Source organism: Uloborus diversus, chromosome 6 (genome assembly GCF_026930045.1).
Source record: "Uloborus diversus isolate 005 chromosome 6, Udiv.v.3.1, whole genome shotgun sequence".
Taxonomy (NCBI): Eukaryota; Metazoa; Arthropoda; class Arachnida; order Araneae; family Uloboridae; genus Uloborus; species Uloborus diversus.
The window spans coordinates 24,211,393-24,223,937 of NC_072736.1; the positions used below are offsets into that span (position 1 = coordinate 24,211,393).

The 12,545-nt window shown below is 31.6% G+C and overlaps 1 protein-coding gene across 1 annotated transcript in view; it reads right to left on the reverse strand.

Moving 5' to 3' along the window:
* Window positions 1–209: 209 nt before the first annotated feature.
* The window catches only part of LOC129223846 (chromodomain-helicase-DNA-binding protein 1-like), a 118,796-nt gene continuing 106,460 nt past the window's right edge, over window positions 210–12,545 (reverse strand). The window contains exons 37-39 of the mRNA XM_054858209.1: window positions 9,583–9,747; window positions 7,441–7,560; window positions 210–1,298 (exon numbers count right to left, since the gene is read on the reverse strand). Of these exons, the coding sequence (XP_054714184.1) occupies window positions 1,013–1,298; window positions 7,441–7,560; window positions 9,583–9,747 (571 nt within the window). The 3' untranslated portion in view covers window positions 210–1,012. The remainder of the gene's footprint in view (window positions 1,299–7,440; window positions 7,561–9,582; window positions 9,748–12,545) is intronic.

The window sequence follows — 12,545 nt, forward strand, 5'->3', positions numbered from 1 at the left end:
TTTCGTGCTAAACAAATAAGAAAGACAAAATTTTCCAATAAACTTAGTTATTAGTTTAGAAGCTTTCAACCTTTTCTTTTTGATAACTATTTTCAACCAATTTAATTCAAAAAGAACTTGATACACTTGAAAAAATTCATAAATTTTTTTATTAACATGATATCTGGTTGATAAAACATGACAAAAATTGGGAACAATTTATTATTTACACTAATTAACAGAAACTTCACAGAATAATTTTCAAATGATACTTCATGAATGCTAACAAATATATGGAACTTCAATGGAATGAAGAATGATTTATCTGTACAGAATCGTTTCAAAAATGAAACAGTATGAATTAACATCACAGTTCTAAAGTATCATTGTTGGGTTTGTGATTATATACAAACTAAACAGTTGTAGAAAATGCTTTCAAATGTACAAAGTTCATGACATACTCTCAAACAATATCATGACTTACTGCGCAAACTTGTCGAAGGCAATTCCAAAAGTTCTGCACTATTTACACAAGTTTCAAAACAATGACCTTAGAGTTATAAATTTTAATGTTAAAGTATGCCAAGAATGTATCCACTATCAACTGAAAGTGAAAACAAATTTATATCACAGTTGGAAAATTCAGTTTTTAGCTGCAGGTAAAACAAATCAATTCTAAACATTTCATTTTAAAAATTTCTTTTTTTGGGAAGAGGGATTAAAAATTTAATAATTTTTTCACAAGTTATTTATAAGATTTAGCATAAGGAGAGGAGAAAAATTTCTAAAATCAAACTTAAATTATTGTTCATGTTTTATTTATTTATTTTATTTTCACTCTAAATCCAAATTTAAGAAAATAAGTCTTTCCTACGCTAAAAAAAAAATAGGTACTCAGCAGCCAATCCCAGCATAAATTAATGGAAAATAATTTTAAAAAACTTTTTCATAAAATTCACCACTCTAATGGCAGTATTTTGAAAGCAAGACAGGTTAAGCAGGACTTTGAATTATTTGGGTATGACTAGCAGTTTCAGTTTTTTGATTTATAATCGCCGGAACTATGTTCTTTATGGCGTTCATTGCTTCTCCTCCGCCAAGAGTCCGAGTGTCCTTGGTACGGACTGTAAGCGTCCATAGAGTGGTCACTCAGTCCAGGGGGAGGGGGCTGTGAACCCATTGAGGTGGGTGAGTGCATGGAGGAAGGCATGGGCCCATAGTTGTAGTTTGAATGAGCCGGTGGAGGCTGGCTCATTCCATACGGTGGAGGCCTCATTCCATAGTGGGAAAATCCACCGCCATGAGAACCGGAACCATACCTGGAAAGTGAAAAGGAAAATGAGAAACTTGAAAACTAATCACACTAGCCGGAAAATGCAATGCAACTTCAACAAGACGTAATATAGTAAACTATAAGAGTTGTTTTATCTATAGTGTAGTTAACTTTATTTCTTGATCTTTGATTTTAAACATGGCGACAAAATAAAGAATTAATTACTCACTATTAATTATTAGAGACGTACCGAGTACTCGGTAACTACTCGGTACTCGGCCAATTTGCCGAGTACTCGGTACTCGGCCAAATTCTGATCAGATACTCGGCCAATACCGAGTAGTTGCAAAAAATTGAATATTGTCCAAGACAGATACTAAAATTTATAAAAAAAGAGCAAGCATTATATTCTGTAATCATTTACAGTTAAAATTTATAAGTCAAATTTAAATTTTGAGAATAATGAAGTTTGTGGAATAAATCTTTATTTTAATGTCCCCAAAGTTAATAAAACTTATTTATTAAAAATTATGCAAAAAAGGTATGTATAGAAAATATGGAATTTTTATATTAAAAATTGATTTTTGCTACAAACAAAAATTAGTTATAAAAATATAAATTACCTTTGCTTAAAAAATAAAACGAAATAAAACAACGTTAAAAGCACACTGCAGGAACACTGCAGACACGTGTTTTGGCATTACAAGGAATTTCTTTTTCAATGCACAAAATGGGAGCTCGTGGATTTAAAGGCATCCGACAAAAGTCGGATTTTTTTGTCGTATGTCTTTACATTCTTTAGCTCACATGTTATGCACTGAAAAAGACGTTCCTTGTAACGGGGGGTCAGAAACACGTGTCTGCAGTGTTCCTGCACATTTGTTTTTTCTGCTTTTAAAAATTATTTATGTTTGGCGGACTAGAACTATAATTGATTGGTATACAGTGAAACCCCTCCTAACGGGCACCCCTCTTATGCGGACAGTTTTTAATTCCCCAGTTCCAGTGCAAATAACATTATTAAACCCCTGTCCTGCGGACACCTCTCTATTGTGGACAAAAAAAAAATTGTCCTGTTAGTGTCTGCATTAGAGGGATTTCACTGTAATTTGTTTTAATTCCAACTTGATTAATCATACCTTTTATTTATTTATTTTGAATTTTAAAAATAATTTTTTTGTAAAATTTTTGACACAAACAAAATTGTTTATATAATGCGTAATTAAATTTCAGCAGGAATTTAGTTTTAAAAACTATTATATGGACAAGGAGGTTTATACTACTATTCCAATAAGTTCAAAATTCATCACATGTTTGTCGGTGGTTCTTCTTAAAACATAATTGGTACTTGGTAACTCGGCCGAGTAGTGAAAGGCCGAGTACTCGGTAACTCGGTACTCGGCCGAGTAGTGAAAGGCCGAGTACTCGGTACTCGGCTACTCGGCCAAAGTGCTACTCGGTACGTCTCTATTAATTATTAACAGACAATAGGGTAAACACACCAGTAACAGATCGGCTTAAGACATCGCTCTCCGGTTAACTCAATTTTCTGAGCCTTTTAATATATTTAGAATTTTTATACTATTTTGCTCTCATGCAACTACACCTCATCTAAGGTTTGGCTGCTTTTGGATCCTCTGAATTAGTTCATTCTATTTTTATTTGCTCAATTTCAAAAAAAAAAAAAAAGGTCTGACCCCAAGGTAACAAACACTGAAAAATCTGATGACACCCAGTAACAGATAGGATGAGAAAAGGATGAGTAATGGACAAAATTTCCTTCTTCTTTTCAGAATGTTTAAAAGTTCTTTATTTTTAGAACTAAAGCCTTATTTAATTTAAATGTACATGAAACATCAGCAAACCATGGTAGCTGTTCATAACCTTCCACCACTGCCTTGTAAATACGAACTGGTACATACAATTCACTGATAACACTAGATGGTTGCACTGCATTCATGAGCCACAGCAACACTAGTTTTACTCGCCTAAAATTCTTAATATTTAAATGTAAAATTATGACTGTCTGTTACTGGACCCTTGTCTGTTACTGGTGCAGTTACTCTACTTTACTTTCAAATTCAAACGCTCTCAAATTTAGCAGCATTTTAAAAACTAGAATTATATTTAGTGTTCAAGAGATTTGTTGACGGACTTGCGGAAGAGAAGTGATTCGAAATCCAAATAAAAAATTTGGTTTCTATAATGGAAATAGTTGCCTACAGGGACCTTGAAGTGGTATGGTTTAATTACCAAAAAATAAAGAACACCAATTGGTTAAACAAGGTTGTGGTTAAAAGAGTTTCTGATAATCAAGGTTCTAACAATATCAAAATTGTACAAATAAGAAACGTTCAATGCATAAAAATGAGCGAATCGATAAAAAGATATCAGACAAAAAGATTTGTTACATGTCTTTTCTGTCATGAAATCTTTTTTTACTTCTTTTTATAAAAAAGGAAGTATTCGGGGAAAAAATTTCACTCAAAAATCGGACTTAATTTCCATTTTGCTCACTCCTGAATGAATGTTGAGTTTTTTTCGACCCGACCACACATTCATATATACCTAAGAACGTATAGGGGTCATTCTCCAGAAAGCGTAACTTTTGAATGCAAATATTTTTCAATTTCTAAACCTTTTGTTTTCTTTTTTTTTCATTCTTACATGAAAGTGTTACCTACTAGAAGTAACCATAAACAATGGCTCAGCTAAGTTTCAATTATTTTACTCATAAATAAAAAAAGTTAAAAAATGCCTTGTTCAGGAAAATTTTAAAAAAGAAAAAACACTTTTAATATTTGAAAATCGAGGCCAATTTAATATCAAAGTAGTAATTTTGTTAATTGTGTAAACAATCAGCTATTTTAATGATTAGCGGGAATATAATATTAAGCTCTCTTAATTAAATTACCGATTAATTAGTAGTTTCAAATGTAAGTTAAAAAATAGTATTTAGTAAATTTGAGGATATACTGGCAATTTATAATTTTGGTTAAATGCCTATTGTTAATGTATTTCCCCTCCATCACTTATTTTCACCTCAGAAATAACGACACTGATAAGGTCTCTCACGGAGGTGAGGAATTGTCCATTAATATAGGCCTAACAGATACATTTTTCAGGGAAATTTTTTTTCTCTTCAATGCTACAATCTGCACATGTTAAGCATATGAAAGCATGTTATTTTTTTTTTTTTTACATTAATTTACTACAGGGTTCATACTCTATTTGGATGAAAAAATTCCATGACTTTTCCAAGACTTTTTCATGACTTCAATGAAAATTTTCATGACCTCGTTACACCAAGAAAATAGCACTATTTAATCTCAAACTTGGTAATATTTGGAAATGAGCATTAGCAAAATGTCTTAAGAATGCCACAGCCTCATTGAAGCACTTACTAGTAATGGAAAAAATATAAGTGCACACTTAAAAAACTAAACTATTCTTATTTGTCTTTATCGTATAAATTTAAGTAAAGTAAAAATGCAGTGAAGCGAATATGATGATGCTTAAATGTCTGATATTTTTTTAAAAACAGGAGGAATGATATTGAATGGGCCAAAGTTGAATGAGTCATCACTAAGTTTCAAAAAATTTGCTTCAAAAGTTACCTTTTAGTGTCAACAGCACCTTTAATCATCCACGTAACTTGACAGTATTTTGGTTCTTTAAAGTAAAGCCACATAGTTTAGTTCTTTATGTTTCTAAACCAGATCTTTTTTGAAAAAACCATTCAGTAATGGATCAATTTTCTGATTCAAAAGTATATTTGTTTTGTTTGCAAATTTTCAAATGCATATAAATTAACAGGTTCAGAAATTCCAGAACACGTTTAATTCCTGACATTGAACGTAGCAGTGAGTTTTGCGTGCCGTATGTTGGGCACTACTGTTTTAGAACATTGGAATTCCTCTTCTTTTGTATTCTATCGCCCGACTTAAGATCTTTATTTTCTAAAACATTCAACTAATTAAGATAAACTCTGATAAATTTAATACTAAGCCCTTACAAGTGATGGAATCGAACTTGCATGCAATCGAATTGCTTTTTTTTGAGTGGGCGTGACAAAACTAAGAACGTGAAATTTTGCTACTACAGAATATAAAACCTAAGTGTTGAAAATAACAGAAAATTCAAAATAAGTGATGTACAGGCAGTAAAATCACATCACAAAAATGACAATTGGCTGCGACAGAAGTGGATGCAATATGAGATTTCAAATTCCGATTTAATTTTTTGATAGTTCAATTTTCCACTTTTAATAGCTTTTATGTACTTTACGGTTAAATCACTCAAGATTTCTAATTCTCCTTTAGTTACTGTTCCTTTCTCTTTGTCCAGGACATTTTTCCATGACTTGAAATAAATTGAAAATTTCAATTTTCCATGACTTTTCCAGGTCTGAAATTCTGTTATTTTTTCCCCATGACTTTTCAGGATTTCCATGACCCGTACGAACCCTGTTTACATCCCTGAAATTTAAGTTCATGGAGGTGAGAAATCAGAGTACCCACACTAAGTTTTTAAAGTAAAATCCACACACATCTTCTGTTTTTCAACAAAAATCTCACAACTTCAACTATGGCTGAAAATCAACAAGGAAGCTCTCTTGTATTATGGAAAATGGAATTTGATATCATTACTGCCATGAGTTAATGAGGAATGGCATTTTGTGTTTAGGTAACGGAGAACAGAGGTGATAATTTATTGTGTGACATGTCTCCTTGTCCTTCTAAAACGAACTAAAACACAATGTTAAAAAATTAAATATACTTAAACAATTAGTATTTGAGACAATTGTGAAAGGAAATAAATAAGTATGTACTTTTAATTAAACAAGTTAATAAGCAACAAAAACAGTCACACAAGGTGTGTGAATTCACATGTTGTGAACCAAGAATATACTAAAATAAAAATTAGCATTAAAAAATTGTTGGCTGGTTTAAATTGATATATTTTTGATGAAATTAAATATCATTGTTAAATGAATTGTTTCTTAAAGTTTTTACTGTAAAAGGCATGTGACAGATAAAATGCACTTTTTGAAGAATTAGCCATAGACGACCGAATATCCATTTTGACGATTAACCGAGTTAATTACAACGAGTTTTCTATTGACGTCTGTAGTCTGTATGTGCGTATGTATGTCGCATAACTCAAGAACGGTATGTCCTAGCAACTTGAAATTTGGTACTTAGAATCGTAGTGGAGACTAGTTGCGCACCTCTCCTTTTGGTTGCATTCGGGTGTTTCTAAAGGGGTCTTTTGCACCTTTTTTGGGGGAAATCATTGTTAATTTCGATGCAAACTCAAGTGGTGTTGTAATTTGGCGATATATACATCAGCAGTCTTTTAGTCACAAGTTTTGTCGCCAACTTGGCGAGTTTACTTATTTTTTTTTAATCTAGTTTTAATTTGGTCACTGTTGGTGATAGAGAATTAACTATTGAATCACATTAAAATTGCAATAATGAGGAAATAACATTGAATTGGTGTAAAAGGAAGTCATGTGATGTGCACATCAGCTCGGTTCGCTCTGAAAACGGTGTTCTTCGAATCCCGTGCCTGCAATGCTTATTGCAGTTATTAGTTGTTATAATGTTTTTAATTTTTAAATTTTCAACACTCAACAGTTCTCATCAGACAGCTGTAGTGACTGATAATGCGTCACAATAAATTTTAGCAATAAAATTTACTAATATGTATTAGTTAAAAGATGCACCACCACCAATGTTTTAGTGGTCGTACGTAAATGTGCGCTGTAGTAAACAAGATAAATTGAACCAAACATAAAGACTTGACCCACATTATATTTTCTTTGCACTATATATAACTGAAACAAACTCAAAAGAACTTTTAATGCTTCTTAAACATAGTTTGTCTTAGCAGTAATTTTTAAACATGTTCAAACTAACCAAGTTTGACTATTTCAAAATTACAATTTTAAGCAATATAATTTACAAAAATAAAAAACAGCTCTCTTATTAATCGTGACTTCAACTAAGGGAGAAAGAAAACAAATCTTTTGATGCCTACTACATTAAAAAGAAGAGGGGGCGACAGTCCCTAGCTTATTTAAAAATATGCTAATATACAGATTTGAGTTGCTTCTACCTCTCCCCCATTCTCTTTCCACTATTCATCTCAGTCTTTACATATTTTCAAAGAATAATATTTTCTACCTATTTCCATGTCGATCCTGAGAATAAGGGTAGTCATTTCGATGAGGTTTCCCCCTTTGAAAATTGTTATCTTCTCTAGGATAGTTTCTGTAATGATCTCTTTTGTAATCATTTGGGTACCTAAAAGTAAGAAAGCAAAATGAAAATTAAAAGAAGAAAGATAGAGAAAATTATACAATTTGAAATGGGATAAAAACAATGAAATACAACAAATTAAGACGTACAAATAACGTAAAAAATGATATAGGGTGAAAGCTCCCGTAGTTGGCCATTTAAGAGATTGGTTGTTGGTTTTTGTTAACCTACAAATTTCAGCAATCAATACCACAATAAAAACATTGTAAGACTTTAGTCTATACCTTTCTGATAATGACTCACTAACTTACTTCTGGAATAAAACATTTTTATTTACAAAACCAAGCTATTGCTAATACGAGAAAATGCTCCAGTAGTCGGCCATAGAAATCCAGTGCTCGACCATGCATGAGCCAGTAGTCTGCCGTTTCATTTTTTTTTAACTCTTAAGAGGTGTAAGTCAATAAATTTGAAAAAATTGAATGCAAAACGTACAGCACAGCAGTGTACTTAAAAAATTAATTATTCCAGTAATTAGGAAAAATTTTGCATTCTGGATGTCTTCATAATGTTTATCTTTATATTACCTTCTAAACTGCAATTAGTTTGAATATGCATTTCATGCAATATGTTTTTTATTATTTATCTTCTACATCAGCAGTTCTCAACCTACGAGGGGGGGGGTGCAAAAGAATAATAAAGCGAGGAGGGGGAGGGGCGTTAGGGTATAACAGATAAAATAAAATCAACCCGCTCATTAATGTTTTGAAAGTGACTAATGTGCACGCCAACCTCATTTGGATCCTAAATTACCTCAAAAATTGTATTTACTTCTTTTCATCTTGGATTTCAAATGTTCTAGTAATAAGCTGTTGAAAATAAAGCTTTGAACAGTTGAATTAAATTTTGTGTGTGAAACTATCGAGATTTTCCTTATTTACTTGTTTTCAGCTATCCACATCAGCTCAAGTTTCCAATAAGATTGCTTGTATTAAGCACATATAGAGGGAGAGGGGGGTAATCTCATGTCAGTCTGCAGGCCTGAAAGGGGCTGCAGAGTCTGAAAGTTTGAGAACCGCTGTTCTACGTCATTGACTAAAATGATATCATAAGCTGTGAAAGAAGAAATTTGATGAATGGAAAAGACCTGGGTTAAGCTGTTTTTTTTTTTTTTTTTTTTTTGTGAAAAGCATTTTGAAAACTTCTAAAACATAAGAATTTGGACTCCCCCCTCTTCCCACCCTGGCACATAAAGGTTTCAGTGTTAACTGTTTATGTTAACATTAAGACTGAACAAAAGAGTTGATAGAATTCATGACCGATAAAGAGCGAATTATTGATCGATATGATTGACATTTGACTAGTCTATGTTCATTAGAACGAAAACATACAGAACACAAAATTAAAATTGTAGTTTTGGAAATAATTTCACCTCAAAGCAATAAAAGTAAAAATCCTTTTACTTAGAAGATCAGAAATCAAGGTCATGCCTAAAGCAAAATTTATCATAAAAAACAATGGTACTTCGCTGTGAACGAACTGCAGTAAGATGAATTATATAAGCTCGTTCATATTTTCAAAGTTTTTCAGCAGGGGGGAGGGGGGGGGGCAAAGGGTATGAATTCAGTTCAGTTGAAAGGGAAAAAAAACAACTAATTGCATTATGTTGTGAAAATCCAGAGGGGGACTCTGGATTTTCACTTTTCTGCGACTGTCGTTTAAATAGTGTCCTTTAATCAGAGGTATATACATTCAGGTCCCTATTCAAAGGGACTGGGACTAGAAAAATTGTCTCTTAAATAGAGGTGTCCCTTAAAGGAGGTACTACTGTATAATGTATAAAAAGGACACTGCAAATTATTTTAAGAATTTAAAGTACAGTTAAAATATTAAAAATTTTTAAAAATGGCAAAATAAACCAATTTTTAAATTTTTCCTTTTTATGCAATTAGTAATTTTGCAAAAGATCCATCTAAGAAAATAATAATAATTAAGGAAAAAAAACTGGTATGAACAAAAAGGCTGAAATATACAAAATACCATCTTTTTCATGACAAATAAACCAACCTGTCTTTTTGCCAATTTCCAGAATTTGAGTTGTTCCATCTCTCATTCTTCCCTTTGGGTAAATTGTCTCTGTGGTTAGAATACCCATGGTGAGGTTGCGAGTAACTGTTAGATGAGCCTTGAGATGACATAGGAGACTTTTCAATGCCTCTGCTGTCACCAAAACTAGAAGCGAATAATTTAATTTGTTGAAGAAAGTTTCAAAAATGAACAATATATTTATATACTTAACCAGGGTTCATACCCTTTAGGCAGAAAAAAATTCAAGCACTTTTCAAGTACTTTTCAAGGTAAAAAATTTTGTTTTCAAGGCAATATCATAAATTTGTACTAAAAATATTGTATGCAGATTTCATTTACTACAAACACATAGAAATAAGGCAATAATACAAAAAAGTATAAGAAAACAAAATTGTTTTTTCTACAACAAGAGACGCTTTGATGAAAGATCTACTGCGTTGAAAGTCTTTCTGAAAATGTTTGAAAAGTTCGGTCATAAAGAGAAGCAGATACCAAGAGGTTTAATTTTGAGGTTTTTCAAAGGTTGCAGCAGTCAGAGGTTTGTATATTTTCTAGAATCAGCAAATTAATACTTAAAAAACCCTTTCATAAGTGCTTTTAACTTTTATGGGAAGAAACTAAAATACCCAAGTTCAATGGCATTGCCAGAGAGGAGTTTTTGAAGTCACTCCCCCCCCCCCCCCCCCCCCCGGTTTTAACATTTATTTCCAGTACCATACAGTGGTTTATTACAATATAAGGGTGGTTAGGACAAAAACACTACCCAGAAAGTTATTTCAGTTTGCACTATTAAGTTCTAAAAATATTAGGTTTGCAAATCATTTATAAGTATTCAAATCAATTATTCGTATGTATTTATTAGCTGTTCAGCCAATAAGGCATTTCAACTGTCCTCGAGTAAATTTAAAAATTAGGAAGTAAGAAAAGTTTATGAAAATCCACAGTCCAGTCTCTACACCTCAAAATATACAAAAGCAGCTTAAGCAGTGATAAATACTTTGAATTCAAACTTGAGCCTATTCAGCTTTCATTGATTAACTTGCAATAGACAATAAATGTGCAAGTTCAGATTTATACATATGTACAACAATAACTTTTGCTATGCATACAATTCATAAAATAGTTTATTAAGTCAAAATATTCTGCATAGAAATACCATGCCCAGTGCCTGTTGATAACCAGCAACAGGCACTGGGCCTAGCTAGGCTGGTACTGGTCAATTTATTAGATCCAAATGAAGATGAAAGACCCTCCTTAAGCTATCTACCCATTTGCTGATTAAAGCCTCTTTCAGTAAGCTCCAAGTACCCACAACCATAATAAAGTAGTAATTTTGAACATTTGAGGAAAAGGGGAAAATTGGAGATATAAGGAAGTAAAAGCATAAAAACGAACACTTCTGGATTTCAAGTGAATAATCATAACACAACCACCCCTGTTATACACCTTATTTGTTTTAACAGACATAAAAAAATGATGTACTTATAAATAAAATTATATAAATCAACTTTATATTTAAAATACAAACTTTAAGTTAATTTGTTAGGTGCTCAACTGCTGAAATTTAAATTTAAAAAAAAAAAAAATCTGTTATGACCAAAAATTAGGTAAAGATAATCATTCAAAATTGCAAAAATAAATAAGCAAATAATTAAACAAGACCAAGGTAATAAATTCTTTAACTCTTTAGTTATTAAAATAAAAAAATAAAATAAGCTAATCTGATGTAGCAGTGTCAAAATAACTACTAATTGCCAAAAATATAAAAATATTTACAAAATGCAAAAGGATTGAAATCTCAAACAAGGGAAGCAAATTTTCGCGAATTAAGTTTAATGTTGTCATGTTTCCCATAAAATAAACTTATATTTTACTGAAATTAAACGACGTGGCATATTTCCCATGAAATAAATTTATTTGTTTTTCATTAAAATTAAACAAAAAATATACTAATCTAAGGTAGCATATGCGAAACTAACATTTGATTAGCCAAAATATTTAAATATTTGCAGGATGCAAAAAGATTGAAATTTCAAACACAAGAGCAATTTTCCGCGAAACCCGAGTAAGTTCAATGTTGTCATGGTTTCGAAATTAATTTCTTTGTTAATTAATGAAATTAAACAAAAAATAAACTAATCTAAGGTACGATATGTCAAAATATCTTTCGGTTGTAAAAAACATCAAAATATTTACAAGATGCAAAAGGATTGAAATCCCAAACACGGAAGCAATTTTTCGCGATGTTGCATACTGAACACATGTTCAGAAAATTGCATTAGTGAAATACTTTTTTAAAACTTCTAAGCACAATTCGTTGATTTTTGAGAGAATTTAAGCACTAAGAAACTTTTTCAAGGTTTTAAAACTTTTTCAAGGTTTTCAAGCACTTGAAAATGAACTTTCTTTTTTCAAGCACTTTTCAAGGTTTTTCAAGGGCGTACGAACCCTGTTAACAAAACCATGTGCTAATAAAACAAACACTGGAATAGGACAGATACACCATTTTAACATTATTGAAAACTCAAAAATTTCAAGGTGAACCAAGTATTTATACTTTTTTGGAAAATTGGTGTAATTTTTAACTAAAATGCTGAAAAATTAACATATTGAAACAATTGAGAAAATGCATTGATAAATTATGTGATGTACTTAGAGATAGAAGGAAATACAGAAAAGTGAGCAATCCAGGAAAAAGTCTATTTGCTGTAGTACTAAGATTGTTTTTTATTACTTTCTTCTATATCTAATATATAGAAGAAAGTATTGGATTTGTGCAAATTTTCGAATTTCGAATTTTGACGGATTCGAACGTTTTGAGGTGTGCTGAGTTCATTTCGACTATTTTTGGAAAATGTCTGTCTGTCTGTGTGTGTGTGTGTGTATGTATGTGTGTCACGTCTGTGTGTGACCAGTTTTTTGTGGCCGCTCTACAGCAAAAA